This window comes from Prinia subflava, chromosome 1, assembly GCF_021018805.1.
Source record: "Prinia subflava isolate CZ2003 ecotype Zambia chromosome 1, Cam_Psub_1.2, whole genome shotgun sequence".
Taxonomy (NCBI): domain Eukaryota; kingdom Metazoa; phylum Chordata; class Aves; order Passeriformes; family Cisticolidae; genus Prinia; species Prinia subflava.
The window spans coordinates 20,220,189-20,243,820 of NC_086247.1; the positions used below are offsets into that span (position 1 = coordinate 20,220,189).

Consider the following 23,632-nt stretch of genomic DNA (forward strand, 5'->3'; position numbering starts at 1 on the left):
TTCTCTTAGGAGTTCCAGAGCTCTTAGCTCCCAATGCAGAAATGGACATTTCCGATCCTCTCCACAGCAGAATTATCCCTATCCCAGGAGGAAACTCAGTATTAATCAGTTTTTTATTCCTACAGCAGGAAATGCACCTCAGCACGCTGCTTACATGAGATACACATATACAAACGTGCACACCGTCTGTAATAATTCTATATGCACATAATTCTATGTGCAGTCATATATTTAGCATATATACAGATGTTAAATGCTGTTAGAGTCAAACTTAGTTCACAAAGGATCAAACTGCATCCTTTGGCCTTGTAACTGCAGCCCTACAGCACTGGCTGTGTTCATTTCAACACTTAGGTCTTCACCTGGCATCGCTGACAAGTTTTTATAAGCACTGCCTCGGTGGCCCAAGTGAAACTTCACTAAAAATTGTTGGGGCACAGGGAGAGAAAGAAATACTGTTATGCCAACAATATTCCTTTTAATAACCAAACACCATTTTAATGTTCTAGTGTATCAGATCAATGACACTGCAGAAGTATGTAACACAGGAGAACACTGAGTGCATATTCACAAGCCAGAATACTGTATTTCAAGAAGAATATTGCTAAGATAGTTCTGGGGCTCAGAATTACTGAACTTGATTGAGGTTTTGAGGTTTGATCTGTATGTATGAATTACTGGCTCCTTATGTAAATAAACACATTCTGTTAAATAGGAATCTTTACGTCACTGGTTCATTCCACATATAAATACTATTTTACACTGCAAAGGATTTCTGAATGTTTACGGTAGGTGCACAGGGAAGGGTTTATTTCCCCTTGAAGGAGAAACACCTTTTCAAATACAGAGCAAGGCTCTCCAATGGTAAAGTTACTTTGTTTCCTTCTGGCAAGGGAGATAAAAAAATCACACATACATAGACAGAATGCAATACAGGAACATAAAGTTCTTATTGTGAAATTGCTGTCAGGTCAGACACTTGATCAAGAATTACAACAGAGTGAGCATGACAGCTTGTCTGAATGAAGAAAAAGGCCCTTCTAACTCTGCATTGTTTAAATCCCAACATTAATTCAAACTCAGAAGACTCAGACAATGAAAACACAGTGAACTCAGAATTCAGAGCCTCCCATTCTCTACTGTTACCCACAGTTACAGGCTATTAACATATTCAGTATCGTTATTAGCACCTTGAATAATCTTAAAAAGGAAACCATTACCTTCTTTAATGGAGTTGATTTTCTCATGTCATACAGCACAATATTTCTGTCAGAAGCACAGCTTCCCAAAAGGTAAGTCTGAAAAAAAAACCCCAAACCAGTGTGTAAGGTCTTTGAAATACTTCTGGAGTGTGGTTAACAGCTTACATCAGATACCTAAGCTATTTCACAAAGCTGGTCATGAGTTTCTTTTTCAGTCAAAGAAATACATTCATCATTTTTTCTCTGCAGCTAATTAGTCAACACACACATTTTAAATGAGTTTCCCTGTAAGATACAGAATCCCTGCAGTGCCCTCTACTTTAAAATTAACAGGCAATTCCTCATAAACACTTTCTCTATGAGCATAGCCCAGTCAAAGGGTATAATAAGAAGTGTTGTAAAAGACCAAATGCAATTGTTTTGCCATGAAGAGTGTGAGAAGTCTCAGTCACAGGTAGCAGAATACTGGAACAGATGAACTGGCAGCTCCACAGCCCCTGAACTGCTACACTGTATGAGTGAGGTTCCAGGTATGTATTGCAGAATGGAGACTGCCCTGATTTTGCTTCTCCTCTCTCACACTAACAGACACAAAAGATAGGAAGATAAAATTACATGGTACTACATTCCAAAATAATATAACCATCAGAAATCTCCATATACATCCTCCTGTGTATTCTATTAAAACATAAAATCTAAATTTGGAATAAAAAATTCAAGATGGTATAAACGGAGTTTAGATCTCATACTGCTCAAGAAAAATACTGATTTCCAATATATAACACAAGCATTACCTCAATGGGATTAAATTTAACACTGGTTATGCTATCAAAACCCCAAGTCAGAGAACACTTGGGGCTTGTCCTTTGTTCATCCCAAATGTCCACTTGATGGCCACAGGTAGCAAAAACAGGTTCCTTCCAGTGGTGATCAATTCCCGTATACACTGTCTTTAACGGAAAAAAACAAAAAACAAAGGAAAAATTTTAAAACCTAATTATATGTATAAATACTCAAGTATGTTCTGTCAGAAAAAAATCAACAAACCATTGCATATGGAGTCTCACATCGTTTTTCTCATTTATATTACTGTACTACCAGAAACTAAGCTTTATCAGAGGTACCCCCTCCAGTAGGCACGCTTTCTTTTTCATTTAAGGTGCACGTATGCATTTCTTGTTAATTTACAATGGAGTTGGCACTAGAGGCATATTTACAAAGTCCTGGCTGATTTTAAAGCAAATGAAAATTTTAAGAGTGCAACTGAATTTTCAGTGGGGACTTGAATGGATTCTCCAGCCATTCCAATAACTAGAGAGTTTCAAACTATCTATTTGAAAAAAGCATTTAATGTTTTTCCTGTGCCAAAATATATATACATTTAGACTGCTTTTGTGAATAAGAAAGATGTAAAGTTAGTATTTTGTATTGAATGGCTGTGAGGTCTTGGCATGAAAAGTAAGTTATTTAATGCAGACTAAGCACTGACAACACATGTCAGTTTGCAGGAAAGGGATAATCAGTACAGACAGAACTAAGCAGTCTCTGGTGGCATTCAAGGAGTTCTTTCTGGTTACATGTAAAATAAGTGTAATAAGAACATGAAGACACTCTAAAAGTGCCATTATAAAATTTGATGCCATCAAATTACAATCCATTATGGTAATAGGTGATAACAAACTATTTCTCTCTCTCCTTCAAAAGCTAGATAAGAAATGATTCAAACTTAATTCAAAAGAAGTGTGGGGAAATCAAAACTCAGATTTACTACCTTTCCAAGAATTGTATGAATAGGTTCTTCCTCTTCTCCATATTCTGGGCTCTCCATTTTCCACTGCTTCACGGTTTTGTCATCACCAACCTGGAAATATTGGAGAAATCACATACAGTTTTATGTAAATATATTCCCTTTTATTTTGCTAGATGTGCTTTGGAATTAAAAACACGCATTCTTTCAGAAGAAAAACTCTGTAATATACACAAATGCTTCCTCCTGTCTGTTAACTGTTCTATTTTATACTTCCAAGCTACAGATTAGCTCTCCTGGTCATAATATATTGTTAAAACATGCACATGGTCTGGCTGGAGTGAACATTCCTCATAGCAGCCCACCTGGCCCTGTGTTTTTGATTTTTGGCTGAAGTAGTGCAGACCCAGCACCCAGGCCTTGGCTGTGCTTGCTTGGTGCCCAGGCACTTCCCCCCACTCCCACTCTGTCTCCATCATCGCTGCCTCATCCACAGCAAGCAGCCTTGGGGTGGCCAGCATCCTGGGAGGGGACACAGGCAGGACAGATGTCCCGAGCTGGCCAGTGGAGTATTCCATAGCACAGAACAACCCTCTGCAATAAAAGCTGCAGTACTGCGAGCAGACAGAGGAGGTGGGGGCTGGCTCCACAGTGCCTGCTGCTCAGAGATTGTTGACTTCTGCTGGCTTCTGAGAGCAGGCAACTGATTCCCAGCTTGTCATTTGTTTCTCACCACTACCTCTCCTTCACCTATTCAACTGACTACCTTGATCCATAAAGCTTTTCCAGTTTCCAAAATAAACAGCTTAATAGGAAAAAGGTGAGCTGGGATGACGGCTATTTTGTAAGGCTACATTTTGTGGTTTTTAATCAACTGGCACCCTAAACTGCAAATTATCTTCTGGAAGTCACTTCGATGAGCCTGCAATCAGTTAAAAGGCACTTTCCACCTCAGTTGCTCTGGTTGCCTGTTCCAAATTTTGTTCTACCTCTTGCACTAATGCCAGCACAAGCTTTTGCATGGCTGTGCAGTGACCTGGATCATGCAAACAGGCCTAAAAATGTTAGCTTTACAAGTTTATCTTCCCCTCCCTGACTATGCTACTACTGTTTCTTCTCTTCTTCTCTCAATTTTCAGGCAGATGGATTGTCAAAAGGGGAGTAACAAACTTGGAGTCTCTGAGGATTTTTTACAGTGACCTTCCCTATATCCTAACTACCGTCCCTATGATCTGGTATATACCTTAGAAAAAATAATTATACTCTAGTGAAAATGGCTCTTCTATGGCCAGTTCAAACAAAGCACAACTTCGGGACACTTCAGTTTTTCCTCTTGTTGTGTTATCTTAGAACCGTTTCAATGCCAACACGAAGACATATTATTTCCAAGCAGTTTACATGCAACTGAATCTGTTGTGGTTTTTATGAATTAATAAAGCTTTATTCACATGGAATGATCTTAATCAAGTAATTTTTAATCATACTTTTTTTACATGCTTTAACATCTTTGAATGAACATAATCCAGTTATTACTTTAATGAAAACTAGTTTATTTTTTTAATTACATGACCATCTGTTAGTTCTTTTCTGGTATTTATCCCTTCAGTGGTCTTGAATGACATCCATACCACAGCATCAGAAAAAAGTTCATCGTAAACAGAACTGTTGGGTTCACTGACACATTTAAGAAGCACATTCATACAATATTTAAATATTCTGTGGCAGAGAGCAAGTTTCTCAGTTGCAAACAGATGGTGAACAGGTACCCTGTGCTGCTGCACTGTTAAGGAGACACATAATACTTACAGTGAAGAATGATGTACCACAGAAACGGGCACACATGCCTCGAACAAAACCTTCATGGGCTTGTATAGTGCGGATACACTGTCGCCTGGTCAAGTTCCAAATTTTAACCTGATCAAAACAAAAGAGCAAATATTCTGTAAGCTTTCTAAAGCTCACAACTGCAGTTCACAACTCAAGTACAGGAGATCACACACGTTGTAATGAAATGGCAGAGTTGGCTTGGACACTAGTCAGATTTTATCGTGTTAAAATTATTTAATCATTCCTTTCTTGAAAAATAAATTTTAAAGTGAGGCTCTTTCATTCTCACCCTCTTCCCTGACCTAAGCTATACACTTTCTGCATTTTGCACCCCATATTTTTGAACTAGAATGCTTGCTAAAAAAGAGCAGCAGTTATAAATTTAGCAAAAAGATACCCCTTTAAAGACAAAAGCACAAAGAAATTTGGAACCAACAGAATTTTTTCAGTCCAGATGCTGTACTACACTTTCTATAGATATCCACTTCTCACAGAGGTTTCTGCTTCAAAGCTTTTCAGCTATATAAAAAAAAAAAACCAACAACAAAGAAATGGAGGTCCCAGTATTTCACTCATTCTATCAGTGGATAAGAAATCTGACTAAACTTACACAGAAATTTGTTCTACTTCTCTCTGAAAAAGTTAATCTCCCTTATACTTACTGCATGACATATGCACTTTCTATAAAAAGTAGGAAGCAACCAACTGCCCAGAAGACACCTTTAAAGCATTGAAATACTATAAAATGAGCAATGTAAGGGTGAGAAAAGACCGAAAATTCAGAAAAGATAGGTCATTTTTTCTGCAACTAATGCAAATAAAGCATCCTTGACTGCTATTTATTATAGTTAGGTAAAACAATTAAATATTTATATAGGGTTAGCCCTTTTTAGGCAGTATAAAAATTGTTATTACAAAAACTGTTTGGTTGTGTGCCCCTTCACCCTAGCTAATCTAACAGTTTAACTTCTTTAGGGGGAGGGGGTGGGGTCATGTGGGCAGCAAAAAGAAAAAACAAAAAAACCCACAAAAAAACCCTAAAAACAAACAAACAAACAAACAAAACAACCAACCAACCAACAACAACAACAAAAACAATGTGTACTGGGTTTGCGTGGCCAGGTTTTGGTAGTGAGAGTCCACAGGGATGGCTTTTGTGAGAAGCTGCTGGAAACTTCCTCCACGTCCAGCAGAGCCAATGCCAGCCAGCTCCACATAGAGACACCACTGGCCAAGGCCAGGCTTGTAAGAAATTGTGGTAATGACACTTAAGAAGGAATAAAAGGAATAAAAGCTAGTGGGCAGATGTAACTGCAGTCAGAGAAGAGAGGAGCCAGAATACGTGAGAGCAGTAACTCTGCAGACACCAAGGCAAGGGAAGAAGGAAGGGGAAGAGCTGAGGTTCTGAGGTTCCCCTGCAGCCCCTCATGAAGACCATGGTGAGGCAGCAGTGCCCTGGCAGCCATGGAGGAGCTTAATGGGAGTGCAGAGATTCACCTGCACCTGTGGAGAACACTGAGGGGAGATGCACCCAAAGGCTGTGATCCACGGCCAGCCCACACTGAAGCAGGCTCCTGGCAGGGACTTCTGGACCCATGGAGAGAGGAGCCCACACTGAAGCAGGTTTCCTAGGACTGGTGACCCTGTGAGGGACCCACACTGGAGCAGCCTGCTCTTGAAGGACTGCACAATGTGGAACCCACACAACAGCAATTCATGAAGAGCTGCAGCCAGTTCATGAAGAACTGTCTCCCATGGGAGTGACCCATAGTGGAGCAGCACAGCACCTCCTCTCCCTGAGCAGAGGCAGGAACAACTTGTAATGAAGTGACTGTAACCCCCTTTTCCCATTTCCCTGTGCTGCTGGGGAGGAGGAGGGAGAGCCTGGGAAGGAGGGGGTGGGAAACGTAGTTTTATTTAAGTCTTATTTTACTTCTCATTATTCTGGTCTGAGTTTGTTAATAATAAATTCAATTAATAACCTCAAGCTCAGTCTCTTTTGTCCTTGGTAGTAATAGGTGAGGGATTCGTCCCTGTCCTTATCTCAACCCACGAACTTTCAATACAATTTGTCTCCCCTGTACAGTGGCAGAGTTATAGAGCAGCAAAAAGTTTCACCTTCCGAGTGAGGATGAAGGTAATGTGCTGAACAAAGACAGAAAATTAAGGTGTGATAAAACAAACCAACCAACCAACTCAAATCAACAAAACACAAAAGAGAAAAACGAAAATAAGAAAGAAAGGTACCTTCTTTGTTGTGGTTTTTAAGCTTACCTCTCCATCACAAGCTCCAGACAGCACTGTAGACAAACTTTTTGGATGTTTGGCCATGCAATTAACTCCATCTCTGTGGCCATCAAGTGAAGTAAGAAAGGGTTTTGCAAACACACGTTCTAGCTTTGTGGCATTCAGAGCTCTTACATACTCTCGTGCAACCTCAAATGGATGCAATACAGGATCATAGTTCCTTGGAACTGCAACAGAAAGAACACACATTAGAAACCTGTGCTGGAGCAGGTCCAGAGCAAAGATGATCAGAGGGATGTACTACCTCTCCCATGAGGAAAGGCTGTGAGAGGTGGGGTTGTTCAGCCTGGAGAAGAGAAGGTTCTGAGTAGACATCACTGTGACCTTTCAGTACTTAAAATGGGGCTATGAGAAAGATGGGGATCTATTTTTTAGATATTCTGTTCAGATATTCTGTTATGAACATCTGAAGAGAATATACGACAAAATGATAACAGTTTTAAACTTAACGAGGGTAAATTTAGACTAGATAGTAGTAAGAAGCTTTTTACAATGAGATGGCACATGCCCCAGCAAGGTTCTGAGCAGCCTGATCTAGCTGAAGGTGTCCCTTTCCACCACAAGGCAGGGTGTGAGGAGGTTAGACTAGATAACCTTTAGAAGTCCCTTCCAACCTACAAACTCTATTATTCTGTGGGTAAAATCAACACCATTTCTGGCAGTTGTAATAACGAATGTACAAGAAACAGAACTCGATGCACCAGGAACGAAACAGCAATAAGTGCAAAAACTGCAGAGGGTAACCTAGGAAACACTAAAGGCAATCTCGGGGTACCAGAACCGTGATTAAACCCCCGCCGCGCACTCCTGCCCTGACGCCGCTGCAGCCCAGGCTCGGCCACCCCGGCAGCTCCCGGCAGCCGCCGGGCCCGCGGCGCGGCAGGGGAAGCTCTGCTCCGCGGAGGGCACCGCACGCCAATCCCCGCCTGGGGCGGGCACCCGCGGGGAAAACTCCCGGCGCTGGGAAGGAGGGAAGCCCATAGCCCCCGGCCCGAGCTCTCCCACTCTCGCTGCCAGCGGGCACCAGCCCAGCGGCGGAGGGGAGGGGACGACGGGCACCCGAACACCTTCCGGCCGGCCGGCCTGCCTCCCTCGCTCCCTCCCGCGCCGCCGGCCCCATCCCTTCCGGGCGTGGGCCGGTCCCGGGCCGGTGCCGGGCCGCTCACCGCGCTGCAGGTCCAGCTTGGTGTCCCTCACGTAGTCATCGGGGTTGCGGCTCAGCACCTTCACCCGCATGGCGCCGCCGCTCCCCGGCTCACGTGACCGGACGCGCCGCGCGGGCCGTTCTCGCGCGAGAGCGCGAGCCCCGCCGCGGCCCCGCCCCTGCGCGCGCGCGGCCGGCGATGGGCGCCGCGGGCCCCGCGTGCGCGGCGCGCGAGCCGCGGGAGCCGCCGGCGCGCTCCGTGCTGCGGCACGTGCGGCTGGAGAACCTGGCGGCGGGGATGAGCGGCGGCGTGCTGTCCACCCTGGCGCTGCACCCGCTGGACCTCGTCAAGATCCGCTTCGCAGGTGAGGCCGGACCGGCCGGCCCCGCGCCGTCCTGCGCTAGAGGCGCGCCCTGTGCCCGAGCTCGCCGAGCCCGGCCCGGGACCCGCCGGCCTTTCTGCCCGGAGCCCGCGCTGTTCTGCCCCCCCTGCGCGGCTGCAGCCCCCCGGTGCCGGCTGCAGCCCCGCGCCGTGGAATAAACTGGCCGTAAGCCGAAAGGGACGGTCTGCGATTCTCTTCCCTGCTATCCCAAAGCTTCTTGCCACTGGTAGGGACTGCAGAATGTGCGGTGTGCCTCGAGCTGCGTCCAGGCAGGTTAGAGAGCTGGGCAGCCTCTTCCCCCTTCCATGACCCCCAGGACCAGAGGACACCAGGAGCACTGCCTGCTTTCACAGGCGGATTGCCCCAAGCCCACGGTCAAAGTTCACCTTTGTGCCAAAGATTTTCAACACTCAGAGCGTAGCGGCAGTTTTGGAATAACATTGGTTGTTAACAACAGTGGTATTGTTTTGCAGAAAAGTCTTGACTGGTTTGTTTTTCCACGGGGAAACATAGCGACTTCTCTTGACTTTTCTGCCAATGTGAGAAGCTTGTGCACCATTTACCATATTCTCTTTCAGAGAGGTGAAACATTTTACTGTATCTTTGGATTGTCTTCTTAAATAGACACATGGATGTTTTAAGATCTCAAAACCAAACTATCACAGAGACGTTTGACAAAATTTAAAACATTGCGTGTCCTACTTGGGCGCATCCTAGTCTGCATTATGAAAAGCATAGCCAGCAGAAGGGCTCTTTTCTCTCTGTTTTCTATGTGTAAGACTACATCAGAAGTATGTGTCGAGTTTGGGGCTCTCCAGGACAAGGATGGAGGACAGTGAGACACTGGTGTGATTCCAGTGGAGGCCGCCAGACTGGTGCAGGGGCTGGAGCACATGGCATGGAACAGGCTGACAGAACAGGGTCAGCTCAGCCTCAGGAAGGACGGGCTGAGGGGAGCTGAGATTACACTCTATGACAGTGTTATTGGAAGACGCAGAGAAGGTTAAGCCAGATTCTTGGAGATAGTTATTAGGCCAAAAAAGAACAGGCACAAGTATAAACATGGAAAATTCCAGTTATTTCACTGTGAGAATTGGCAAATACTGGAAAAGGTTACCCAGAGAAGATGTAATCTCTTCAGCCATAGAAACATTCAGGAGTCAACTGGTCGTGTCCCTAAGTAACCAGATCTAATTAGAGCTGGTTTGAGTACAGGTTTGGATTAGGTGGCTGGTGGAGGTCACGTACTTTCACATGCTTCTTTGGGTTGAAAATAACAATTCCTATGTTTTGTCTTCAACCAGGGAGCAGGAGCTGATATCAGAAATGAATGTTGTGAAGATGCTTGACAGCATAATTGACAGAAAGACAGAAAGATTCATGTCTCTGATTTCCCATGTTTAATATGTTTATAAACTTGATCTAGCATCTGCATGGTAAAAAGTTTCATAAATGTCTTTGGGAAAGGTCTAGCAATACTTACTCAGGAAGGAGAAAAGAGGTGTTTGTATTCTAGTTTTGAGTGGTTATCAAGGTGTTGAGGCCTGGTCACACTGTGCTCAGCAAAAGCGTTTTGTCTTTAACACTCAAGTCTGTCACAATGTAGTGCAGTACTGGACACAGACTTCAAGGAGAATGAATAATAAATGTGGCACTGAACAGAAAATGCCTGTTTACCAGGATTAATTTTGATGGGGACACAAAAACTACACTTCTTGTAAAACTTTGAGATCAGTTTTCAGTACAGTTGCAGTCTAGCCATATGTCTGTATTAAGAATGAAAGCTGCTGCTGTGTTGGCATAATAAGAGTAATTTCAGTCAGAAGAGATCTAAGGAGTTCACCCCCTACTCAGATAAGCTCTGCTTAGATCAGTTTGTTCAATCTTGTGTGCTGGAGTTTTGAGTGGCTCCAAAGATGCTCTTCAGGCAACTTGTTCAAGTATTTGGGCACTCTGCTGGATAAAAAGTTCTGGTCAGAATTCCCTGTATTTCAGCTTGTGACTGTTCTCTCTTGTCATCTCACTGTGGACCACATCACATATGTCAGCAGTAAGCAACTTACTCCCTTGCTGTTATGTAGGAGCAATAGTAGTTACTGCTCCAAGTTGTGTGAACATCCATGTTGTACATGATCTGTCAGACAAAAACTTGTGTGTTTTCTGTATTTTTGAAGTGACGTTTTCTGAATATTTGGACAATCAGGTGTTAGGTTATTAGGTGGGAAAAGAAATCTTTGAATATTCTGGTAAAAACTGACTTGGGAATCAGTAAGACGTGACCCATCGCTTTATGGAACATTCTAAAGAGAAAATTTGAATTGAAGGATTGTTACTTAGGACTTGTCTAAACAACTTAGAGAAACATGTCATCCATATCACTTGAAATATGATGCAAAATTGCTGGAGTGCTAAAAAGAAGAGACAGAAAACTTCAAACTTGCTGCTCATCAAAAATACAGAAAAGTGCATTTACTTAGCCTTGTCAGATTAATAGAAACTTTCCTCTTAACTGAGCTGCGGAGTCGTCTGGTTTTTTTGTTTCTTTCTCCCCTTTGTTTTTTCCTAAGTTCTTGAACTCTAGGCTTATAAAGCTGCAAACCCCAACCCTTGCATACTTGTGAAATACTACTCTTATAATACAGTGGATCAGTTAGGTTTCATGTTTATTTATTGCTTGCTTTAGAGGCTGGGTACTTCTGCGTTGGCTTGGACACAGTTGAACTTTATGCTTCCCAACATGTTTCCCAGCAGAATTTCTTTCTTTTGTAGTAAGCGATGGATTGGAGCTGAGGCCAAAGTACAATGGGATTCTCCACTGTATGACCACGGTGTGGAAGCATGAAGGACTACGAGGCCTGTACCAAGGGGTAACTCCAAACATGGTGGGAGCAGGGGCTTCCTGGGGACTTTACTTTTTCTTGTAAGTAGAACTGTAAAATGTGTCACACCCTGCACAACGTAGCGTTCAGATATACATTGCATCTTCTTTGTGAGGTATAAAAATGTGCTAAGTGACTTACATACTTGTCATTCTCTTAGCTAGTGCAGGTCTGTTAATGTTTATTATGGTTTGCTGTTTTAGAGTTTAAGCAATTTGAGTCAGAGGCCTGTTCCTTTGTCCTGGTACGGTGCATTCCCCTTGATGCTGTGAAAATACTAAGGAGGTTGAGAAGTGATGGTAGTATTCATAAAGAATTCTCTAGAGTTGCCAATACACTGTTCTTAAAACTTCATGAAAAGCAAGAATCTAAATTGATTTCTTAAGTTTTAAAGAGCATGAGGTTTTTTTACTAAAACTAAATGTCTGGTTGTTTTTAGTCATTTTAGTGACAGTTTTTTCATTGTTTTTGTCAGTTGATGGGCTCTGCTTTTAAATCCTGTTTTTTAATATTCTACTTTATTAACTCTTACTGTGACCTGATTTACTGCTTATCCCTATTAGTTGAAACATTTTAGGGACTAGTTCGCTGGCATGCCTATGCACAGCTCACTTGTCAATTGTCTAGACTCTGTTATTGTTGTACTTCAGTCCTTAAGCTTTGCTGTAGATTGCTATTAACATTTCATCTTCTATTGACAATTTCTTAAGTCACAAAGATTGCAAACTGAATCAAGAGAAGAAAGCTCAGTGTATTTCTGAGCTAGAGGGTAGATACCTGGCACTGTGGCTCCCAATAAACTTCTTTTAGAAGTTAATTCTTGATATCTTAAATTTTCAAGATGCAGTCCCGTTGATACTGACAGTTTAATTATACAATTTAAATGCATATAACCATAGCTCGCTTTAAAGAGCAAACTGCTCACAGATCGATTAATCAATTAAATAAAGGTAGTTTGGATACCTTTTTGTCCAAGGGTGTGTGCCACCATGATCTTAGGTCAGGTCTGTCATTCTGGACTTGGGTTTTTTGTGATGTAGGTCTGTTTCCACCTTTACTAAATTATATTGTACATTTTCCAGTTACAATGCCATCAAAGCTTACAAGAAGGAGGGGAAGATGGAAAGTCTCAGTGCAAGCGAACACCTGGTGTCAGCTGCAGAAGCAGGTGAGGTTAAATGCAAAGATTAATGTTCACTTGTAGCCTTTCCATGTGCTGCTACTTGCCTTTCTCTGTCAGTGCAGCTTTTTCTTACAGGTGGTAAGTGTAAGTGTTCCAACCCAAATGCAATAGTTTGTAAATAAAACAAAGATGTGTAGCACAAATAGATGGGTCACGGTGGTCCCTCAGTTTTGCACAGCTGTTGTCAAAATGTCTTTTGTCTTCGTTTTCATTCTGTATAAGCACTTTCCATATTTAGTACTGTATTGGGTCCCAAAATGTAACTATAGAAATCTGCTGCTATCAGATTGTTAACTTGTTAAGTGTTTAACACTTGGACCTGGGAAGGAGGTGGCCTATTGAATCATGGAATGGTTTGGGTTGGAAGGAACGCTAGTTCCAACCCCCTGTCACTGTCTGGGACACCTCCCACTAGACCAAGTTGCTCAAAGCCTCATCCAGCCTGGTCTTGAACACTTCCAGAGATGGGGCATCCACAGCTTCTCTGATCAACCTGTTGCAGTGCCTCACCACTGTCACAGTAAAGAATTTCTGCCTCATATCTAATGTAAACCTACTCTCTTTCAGTTTGAATAATTCCCCCTTGTCCTGTCACTACATACTGTACAGGCAATTTGGAAGACTTTTTATAAGGATTTTGAAGCATTCATTTAATGTTGAAATATAAGGCATATTGTTTAGCATGTTTTGCATATTGTTTGACATGAAATATAGTAATGGATTCTGCTACTATGGTATTTTCAATAATTTATAAAGCTATAATAGGTTGTTGCTATTAACCTGTCAATATTATTAAGCAAATTTCTCATCACTGAGGTGTCCATTAAATTTTGAATTATTGTATACTGAAGAATAACTCAGATAATCAATGGTACATTAAGAAATTACATTTCCTGTCTACTTCAGATTATACAACTAACTGGAAAGGTGAAGCATAAAAGGGGCTGTACTAGGAATATGCAAAAATACATGTGCCCTGCAAAAGTGCCCCCAGCAGGAGTGAATTGGACTTGACTGTGAGCTTTGAAGGGAGAGAGAGGGTGCAGTGGAGCACATAAACTTCACCTGCTTTAAACAATATGAGTACCCTGGTAGGAAAAGTAGTTTTGTCATTGAGAAACCTGTGTTATATTGGACTGAACAAACTGGGACGGCCTATGGAGCTGGCATAACAATGATTGTAACTTGTGTCTGTTCTCAGGAGCCATGACCCTCTGCATTACAAACCCAATATGGGTAACCAAGACTCGACTTATGCTGCAGTATAACGCTGGCGTGGATCCCTCCAAGCGGCAGTACACAGGAATGATTGATGCTCTTGTAAAGATATACAAGACAGAGGGCATACGTGGCTTGTATAAGGTAATCAAGAAAAAATCCAGGATTGCCTGGCACCACCCAGTAGGATAGTGAGACTTCTGAATATTTATCTATTAAGAAAAAATAGTAATAGCTCACTTCCATTCTGTGAGTCTTTCCCTCTGAAGAACTGCAGCAAAAAGGCTTAGTCAGAAGAAAAGCCATTATACTGTGTATAAACTGCTTTGTAATTTTTTGAATCTTCCTATAATTTGAATATTAATTAGAATTATATTAATTAGAATTATATTAATTAGAATACTAATTATAGAATTATAATAATTTGTATAAGCAGGGCAACAACAATGTAACCTATGTTGCTGGTAGTACTTCCTTGCGTTTTGTCCCTTATCTCTGTATTGCTAACACCTTCTGGAAGATAACATGACTAAAGTACCTGCTAATCTTTTCTTTCACAATGGATCATTTCACAACTGCTTATTTGCCCTCTGGTTATTGATGTCCATAATCTGTCAGCTCTAGATATATTAAATTTGCAGACCTCTAAATATGGTCTGCATATGTGTGGGTTTTTGTTCCCTTTAATTTAGGGAAACAGATGGCAACAAGATTTGGACTTTTTGCCTCCTCCTCCCTTCAGGTCATGACATCAAGAATGCATTCATCAGTGCCTGGAAGTTGTGAAGAAACCTATTTTAGTCCAGGCTGGCTCTTCTCCTGCAAGTATTGGTGCAGAGTCATTGAATCATAGAATGACTTGGGTTGGAAGGGATCTTAAAGACATTCTTGTTCCAACATGCCTGCAATGGGCAGGGACACCTTTTCACTAGCACAGGCTGCTTAGAGCCCCATCCAACCTGGCCTTGAACACTGCCAGGGACAGGGAACAAGACCAGTTTCTCTTAGAAATTTTCCTGATTACTGATCATTAGCTTCTTTTATTTTCAGTGAAAAATGTGATCTTTCCTATTCTGTAAGACTTGCACACTTCATGGCAATGAATGCCAAATTCTACCACCAGGAGCAAGGCACCTTACTTATTCCTAAATTGAAATTGTCAGGATTTCTGATTTGCCTGCCTGGATGTCTGCTCTGTTCCATGTAGATAAGTTCTGATTTCTTGGATCTGTTAGGTTTTAAGATGTCCTTCCACCCTTCTTTTCAGATTATTCGTGTGCGTAGCGTGTCGCCTTTGGCACTAGACACTTCTTTGTAGTGTTAATCTGCAAGTGTGGGACTAAAGCAGCTACTTCCTTTGAAAAAGCAAATTACTTGCTTAAATCTGCAAAGAAGGTGACCTAAATAGGTCCTGAGTGACCTACATAGGTATGCACACTGAGCAACTTCCATTTGACGTCAGGACTCTCTCAACCTGATCTATACTGGCGGAAAACGCACCTCTTCAGGTTGCTCTTTGACTTGTACATGCTTTAGCCTTCCTCCATTTCAGTGTTTGGGGGAGTTTTACAGCTAAAGCTTTCTTGACTGCCCTGAGTCACAGGAGTTGTACACACAATTGTCTTCTTTTTCCTCATAATCTTCATTTCAGATGGCATTCCTTATTCCCTAGCAGATAAGGGAATCTCAGATAGTACCACCTTATTGTAAATGAAGGGACCTCAAATAGAACAGCTTTCTCATATAGATAGAATTGGAAGTAAAATCTGGAAGGAGTTTCTTTCTGTTTGAGATTCTCAAGAATGGTACTTCTGCCCAAGCAGTTCAATGTTGTTCGTTATTGCACAGATGCTGTTACTGATCTGAGCAAATCCTTTAAGTCCTTTGCAGTACAAACTGGTAATGTCAGGCTACATCAGTCTTTCTAGCAGGGATCAAAGCTGTCTTTATTAGCTCTGCTGGGTATTGATTGTTCATGAAATATAGTTTGTCTGAATCTGAGTTTCTCAGAGCAGCTGTTCCTCTTGAACTTGGCCCGGTTTTGAAAAGGCAGGAGGAGTCTCCTTCACTCATTATCCCGGTAATCATCCAGTCATTGATCTTCCACACCCTCCATCCACTGGGCTTTGTCTTTTGGCCTCTATCCCCCGATGACTGGGGACAGAGCTGCTCTGCTGCAAACCAGGCCTAATTAAAAAACACCTTGGAGTTATGTACTTTGAACACACCCATGGATCTGCTGGAGATCTGAGCTCTAAAAATTACTTTGCTGTGAAGTTGAATGTCATACAACTGTCTTCACGTTATGATTGCTGTGTTGTTCTTTTCAAGCATAAGGTAGGAGTGACCAAACATGGTAAAATAGTTGTAAGATTGTAGGATTGGTGCTTCTAGGAAAACATAAAATATCTCTGAGCTGTTGAGAAACTGCTAGATGTATAGTCTAGAGTGACTGACTACTAAGACATCAGTCAGGAGTGCAGCTGACATTCTTCATGGCCTCCGTATTTCTGTGTGTGCATTTTTATTCTCTTTTATTGATGATCTAGAAGCAGCAGTTGAAAATAGAGCAATGCTTAATAAATAAGAGTAAAGTACACAGGAAATGTGGAAAATTTAAGGAGGTTGAAGTAAAATCCAGGTTCATCAAGACTGAGAATAATAATGTAGTGTGCTGACAACAACAAAAGTCATAACAGTAATGTGTGCTCGTTACCAAGTAAAATATATTTGGACACTTCTGTGTCATGATTTCATCTTTGGTAGGCACAATTCTATGCTCAGGGTAAAGTACTTCTTGTGGTCCCTCAATGGCTAAGACACTTAGCTCTCTTTTATTTTGCAATGCTTTTGCTTCTGTTATTTTTCTTGTAAATAGAAAGCTTGTAAGCTTTCTATACATTTGTGTTTGTACATAGCAAAATCCATTGAGAATTTGCCATCTGGATTTTAACTGAAGTTGCAGATTCTACACGGAGCCACAAGCACAAGTGGCTTTCACATAAAAGGTCGTAACATTTTTCACCATGAAGGAATCAATATGATCATGGCAACTTCAGTGTCTTGTCTGCACAAGCTGTCAGAGCAGGGCACTCAGATACTACAGATCTTTAACAAACTGGGAGCCCCAAAGAGGGCAACACTGGAGAGACTACAAGGAGTATTTGCTGCATTCTTTTGAAACATGCAGCAGAGGCTGTTCTAGCTTGAGTGCTGTCAAGCACTTCAGGCAGTGATGTGAGTACCACATCACCAAGTGAACCTTGTTCCCTTCTTCACTAAGCACACCTTTTCCAGTGTGTGCATTTGCCTTTGTTTCTTTTTATTGTGATAGGTAACCTTTGAAACACTAACCAACAGGACATTTTCTTCTTGTCATGGACTTTCAGCACTTAAAATGCTTTAAACCAACTTTTAAAATATTTCTTTATTCCCACTGTCTGCTGCTCAGAATTATATGCCATTTAAATTTCTAATCATATATATAATTCTGTCTATTGTCCTAATCCCTTAAAAGAGAATTCAAGCAGGACTTCTTTGAGAAATCACTCATCTTGTCATACCTTCATGGCAAAAATCTTCTAAAGATATAGTTCAAATATTAAAGTAAAAAATTACAAGAAATACATGAAGTTATTATAAAATCTTTATGGTCATATTAGGGATCAACATAAATAGTAAATTCTATCAAATTTTGTGGCAAGAAAATATTTTCTATTATTCTAACAATAAGAAAATAAAATATGTTTCAAAAACTTTCTCAGCCAAGATATTTCAGTGCTGTGAAGAAACATTTTTCTTAGAAACATTTTTCCATAAGAATGTGTTGTTTTCTATGATCAATAGAAACCTGGGTCAGCTCCTGTTTTACTGAAGCACATTGGCTGACAGTTGCCTCACTCCCTTCTTGCATTTTTCAATATTGGCTCAACATTAAAAGTCCCTCAGTCTTTAGAAGCTTTTCTCATCAGCACAAGATCTAAAGTGTGCTGGTATTTGTTTGTGAAGTACAACCAGGAGATGCTTTAGGACTCTGGGGTGCAAGTTATCCAAATCTTCTGGCTTAAGTTTAAGAATTTAGTCCCCTTAAAGATTGTTCAATGTTCTTCTTTTGTTGGCTGGGAAAGTATTAGCTCATTCTTCTATGATATAAATACATTGTTCTAATTCTTTCCAAGTGGAGAACAATCACTTCCACTGTCTTTTAGTGGGTTTACTGTTTAATCACTGGGAAATGTTTGTGAAGATTTTCCCTGCTATCACTGTCTGTAAGTTTCATATTCTTCACTTTTTTTCTGACCCAGATAATTTTTTCTTTGACATTTTTCATAATTTTTTTCTGCTCCTTCTGTTTTCATATTACTTCTATTTTCTTCTCTGATCCAGGATTTCTGAAAACCAAAGTTGTCCTTTTCCCTCTGTTGGGGCCCTTTGGATTCAAACTTCACTTTGTACTTACAGCTGACAAAATACAGATTTGTGGTTTAATTCCACTTGTTCTCATTTAGGGAAGGTTTTTTTTCTGGGACTTTCACCAGTTTGTGGTCATGATGATGAGTTCATATTTCTTACTGTGAGAAGCAATTTATCCTCATTTATTAAAAAAAAATCTAAAAAATCTTTTCCTGAATGACTGAAAAACTTTAGAAATCTATATGTAGCATTTGGAGAGCTGATCCCTGAAGTGGTATTTTGTGCAATTTTTATGCAAGTGACCAACTCTTCAAAAAGAGAATTAATGTGTTTCAGAACTCATACAGCTGGCAGCTCATTTTAATGTCCTGCTTCTGGAGGAACTCCTGCCTTCTCTTTCTTGTGGAGACAGTTCAGAAAGTACCTGTTTCCCCCCTTCATTTCAACTTTTTTGAAGCTAAAGGTTGATGTATATTTTCGTGTGTTTATGTGTGCAAGAAGGACAGTGCTGGAGCAGCTCGCTCTCTTCTCCCACAGGGACATGGTGTGTGGTGGACATGGCAGTGTCAGGCTTATGGCTGGACTTGATAATTTCAAAGGTCTTTTCCAACCAAAATGATTCTATGATTCTGTATAGACATGAACATTTTCAGTGTAGGAATATGTAGATATCTCATAGACACGTATTTATTTAGAGATACACATGCAAACGCACACGTATCTATTCCCAGGCTCAGTCATAGTAATTTTTTTGTACCTCTGCTCCTGATGGCCCTTCTCTGAGTTGCCAGCATCTGTCATTGCTTTACCAGTGTCAGGTGGGAACCAAACCCCTCAGTGCCAGTCTCTGGAAAGGAGCAGGCACTGAGCAGCACATTTGCAAGACCACAGCTTGGTTTGTGATCCTGCAATCCTAATCTGTGTTTCCAGCTTGTGCTCTGTGAGGTGGAGCCCCTGGGCCACTTGTTTTATCTCAGTGACTCAGTAGGTGACTCTAGGCTGTGTGTCAGAAAAGTAGCATTTATTACGTGTGTGTGTGTGATGCCTGCCCCTAGGAATACCTGAGTCAGCCTGCAACAGCTGTGCAGGCACAGTCTGTACATTAAGGGAGGACAAATGTAGCTGTGTGAGCTCCATCAAGTTGTTTAGGTTTTGTGCATTGCCCTTTAACCTTGTTTTAACCTTATTTTAGGGATTTGTGCCTGGTCTGTTTGGAACATCGCATGGAGCACTTCAGTTCATGGCCTACGAGGATTTGAAAGAGAGATACAACAAGTATAGAAACAGAGTATCAGATACAAAATTGGTATGACGCTTGAGAATAAAATTATGTTGTGGCATGTAAATAAATAGAAGCTGATTCCGTTTGTCAGGTTATACAGCAGCCAGATGTGCAAAGTATTGCTACATTACTGAAATGCAGAATATATATAAGGAAGTAATACTTTCTCACTCTTTACGATCAAGCAACTGGTTGACTGTTTTTGAAAACCAGCTTCTTATTCTGGCAAGTGTTTTGAGAATTTTAAAGGAAGGAATGAGGGTTTTTTCTTACTTTGTGGAACCAGAGGGAGTGGTATTAAACCCTGGAAAACGGTTTGGGTGCAACTTGGGCAAAGGTAGCTACTTTTGGAAGAAGTGTTTCTCTTGGTGGGAATGAGAAGGCACCACACATGTTTTACAGTCTTGTACAGTTTTACATTACTTGTAGCACTGCATATAGTGAACACTGGCATATCTTTTAATGTGTTGTATTATAAGGGGGGAAAATCTAGACTATTGCTTGGTTGTACATTTAAAAATCAGATAAGATTTTGGGAACTGGCTAATTTAATCCATACCTAAGGAAAGTCTGAACATTTTTGTTGCTTTTAGAACACTGTGGAATACATAATGATGGCAGCTGTATCCAAAATATTTGCTGTGTCAGCAACCTATCCCTATCAAGTTGTGCGAGCTCGTCTCCAAGACCAGCATAACACATACTCTGGGGTTTTTGATGTGATCCGCAGGACATGGAGGTAGGTGTGCAAAGTTAAAAGCCTGCATGTTGGAAACTGAGTTTTACAGAATCAGAGCTGCCTTTACTGGCTTCTGTGCTGACTTGCAGAACCAGTACAGTTCAGAGCAAACAAAGTGTAAGTTGTATGGTCATATTGTGCAAGATGCCACCAAGAGCTGTAAGCTAAGGAGAGAGGAGGAGATGGGAGAGGGTCAGTGCCCCCCTGCAGGTTTATTTGTTTCTGTTGTTTGTTCTGTCTCCCTTCTCTCTTCCCCAGCAAATTTCACAGGCTAGAAAATAACATTGTCGTGGCCAGTTTGGGACACTAAATGAAGTCTCACTTGAACTGCTTCAGCTTATCACATAGGACAGGAACGTTGTGCTGCTGGGAGTTGTGGCTAATCCAAATTCCTGGCAAGGTGAAGTGAGCTAGCCAGAGCTGATTATACTGATGTCCCTGGGTTACCCTGGGGCCTGACTGCATTTGTGCCAGCTTCCTCTGGGACCTGTGACCTCACACCTATTGGTGTCTTCTCACAGACCTTCCCTGAGCTCCTCAGTGCAGGGGAGTTTTCACACAGACCTGTGTGGTTCTAGGTGTGGCCCCCTCTGCAGTGCATCCACTGCTCTGGGCAGCGCTTCTGGGCTGCAGATGGACCCCCAGTCCTGGGCTGTGAAGAGGCGACAGCTGAAAAAGTGACTGAGCCTGTGTTGTTCTAGCAGCACCCCTGGTTCAGAGGCTGTACAGCCATTTTGACTGGAGGCAGTTGAGAGCAAAAATAGCTCTGATGTGTCAGCGCTGTGCCCGTCAGTGCTGCAGGCTACAGGAAGGCTTATTAGTTCTGGTAAAGTGTAGTCCAGCCATTCTGGAGCCACTGCTGTGCCCATGATGAAACAAATGCGACTTAGGGAGGGCAGTGTAAACCACACCCAAGCATTTCTCAGGATCCCTGTTTACTCACCCTTCCAGGTGTCCTAGGCCTGCACCTAAATAGCTGGGATTTAATGTCTCTGAAACTTTTTAACAGCCCTGGCATGACACACTGATTCAAATTGGTTCAAATTTGATTCTCATTTATTGGCCATTAGAATCAAAATTCTGGCGGGGATGCCTAAATTCTCAAAAAATGAATGCTGACTTCTCTTAGTAGTTCAGCCAGTTCTCATAGCATGAAGAAAGATAGTAAATTGCCTTCCACTTAAACAATACTTGCAAAAAAATACTCAAAGCTTGGGCTAAATAACTGAGCTCCATAGTGCTATTATATGTTCAGAAGAAAAAATGATGGGTTAATACGTGATACATTTTAACCACTGTCTGAAATTGTAATTTTTAACCTGAAGTACATCTCTCAATGGGAGTTTGAGAAATAAAATTCCAGGCTTTGTATTATATCTGATTTTTTCTATTAAAAGACATTAATTAAAATGATTTTTTTTGTCTTTAAAGGAAAGAAGGTGTTCATGGATTTTACAAAGGAATTATACCTAATGTGATCAGAGTGACTCCTGCCTGCTGTATTACATTTGTAGTTTATGAAAATGTGTCTGGCTTTTTACTTGGTTTTAGAAAAGAAAATAATTAAAGGTATGAACTTGTGTTCCTAGGAAGGAATCTATCCTTTATTTTTTATATTTATGATCTGGGAGAAATTTAGTTTGGCAGTCTTCTCTGACACTTTGAATTGATCTGGTATTTTGAGGAAAGAGTGTAGAGACAATAAGCCCTGCCAACATCTCTCCTGTGGAATGTTCCTGCATTGCTGCCTTCCTCTCTGAATCAGCTGTGTCTGCTTGAAGCAGATGTCTGCAACTGTGAAATACTAGTGCTGTGACTGGGTGAAAGCAGCTGCACAGCAATTCCATTCATCCTGGCCTGCCTGGAATAACCCACTGAGCAGTTTCAACAAGTCTCAACATCTCAACAGTTGGTGAGATTCTGCTCCTGCACAAGTGGAAAACTTCATCTGAAAGCAATCCTGGGTCCTGTCAAAACTTTCTTATATCTCTGAGTCTCATTAAAACAAGGAATGTCACCTGAATCCACCTCTGTGTTATTCGTCAGATTTTAGGATATGGAATGCTCCAGACTCCATTGCTCATCCAACACAAAAATGCTGCCTCAGTGGGGTGCAGTTTGGAAACTGAAATTGTTTTTTTAAAACAGCTGTCCCTTCTGGTGTTTGAATAATTGCAAGCCTGATGAAACTCAGTTCTTGTCTCATACCAGGACAGACTTGCACTGTGGTTTTTGACTTGGTTCTAGCAGCAGACTGACGTGCTAAAAGTGAATGCATTGCTGGCCACATAATTCTTATTTTCTCTCTCTTTCATTCCCTCGCCATCTCTCTCTGTGCCAGTCTGTCTCCATTAATGATACATCTGTCCAAATATTACTAAGTAAATGTATGTTTGAAAGTGGGCTTCCATTTTAAAAATCAGGATTTTTTTTCTTGTAATCCCATTGCAATGTGTTCAAACCAGTGTAATAGTGAATAAGACCACACTTATTTTCAATAATACTCTCTCGAAAAAAAAGTTTCTAGTCTAAAAAAATCCTGTGCACAGGACTTTCTTAAAAAAACCAGAACAATCCATTAATGTCTTCTGATTTGGTTTAAGCAAAAGATTGTTGTCATATTGATTGCCAACTTACTGATAAATTAAATTATAGTACATCTCAGTAAATTTGTATAAAAATTATGGGTTTTTTCCACACCAATAATTGCCATCAAGGATATGTACTTTTTAGAGTTCTGGGTTTGGTGGTTTGAGGTTTTTTATTTCTTTGAGAAGAGACATTACTGACACTAACATCTGCCTTCTGCTGTCTGTAAAAAGATATTAAGTGTCTAGTAAGTATTATGTCACTAGGAAATAAGTTAGCAAAGGCTATCAAACAGTTCGGGAAAATGAGTTACACAGGGAACAGAATAATCACTTAGAGAAGTTTCCTGTTTACCAGACTAACCTAAAGCAGAGAACAATTTTTTAATAAAAAAATAACAGGTTAGAGACGTGGTTTAAATTTTAAGTTAAAATCTGGAAAGATACAGAAACTGCTCAGCATTTTGAACCTTTGTTCAGCGATCTACGTGCTTGTTTTTGTAGATACTACTGCCACATGCCACATTTTGTGAATTACTAACTTTATTAATAATTTACACTTCCACAATCCCATCCCCTCTACTGATACAGTTGATAATCTCATCTGGGGCCAGTATTGCTGGCTTTGGTTTTTATTACAGAAGGTTCTGTGTGTATTTAGCTGAAGATAAATTAACTGGAAGTTTACCATGTAAATTATGTAGATCCATAACAGCAGCT

General features: G+C 41.2%; 2 protein-coding genes across 2 annotated transcripts in view; one reads left to right on the top strand and one right to left on the bottom strand.

The window, feature by feature from the left end:
* Positions 1-8,400, bottom strand: part of DCAF13 (DDB1 and CUL4 associated factor 13) — a 25,614-nt gene extending 17,214 nt beyond the window's left edge. Inside the window, exons 1-6 of the mRNA XM_063389790.1 lie at positions 8,250-8,400; positions 7,051-7,250; positions 4,756-4,863; positions 2,974-3,063; positions 1,997-2,152; positions 1,221-1,298 (exon numbers count right to left, since the gene is read on the bottom strand). Of these exons, the coding sequence (XP_063245860.1) occupies positions 1,221-1,298; positions 1,997-2,152; positions 2,974-3,063; positions 4,756-4,863; positions 7,051-7,250; positions 8,250-8,319 (702 nt within the window). The 5' untranslated portion in view covers positions 8,320-8,400. The remainder of the gene's footprint in view (positions 1-1,220; positions 1,299-1,996; positions 2,153-2,973; positions 3,064-4,755; positions 4,864-7,050; positions 7,251-8,249) is intronic.
* On the top strand, positions 8,382-22,866 carry SLC25A32 (solute carrier family 25 member 32). Its single transcript, XM_063389802.1, has 7 exons — positions 8,382-8,592; positions 11,380-11,530; positions 12,572-12,657; positions 13,874-14,034; positions 19,496-19,609; positions 20,179-20,324; positions 21,756-22,866. Exons 1-7 carry the CDS (start codon positions 8,427-8,429, stop codon positions 21,889-21,891), a joined length of 960 nt encoding a protein of 319 aa, XP_063245872.1. The 5' UTR covers positions 8,382-8,426; the 3' UTR covers positions 21,892-22,866.
* Positions 22,867-23,632: the final 766 nt, after the last annotated feature.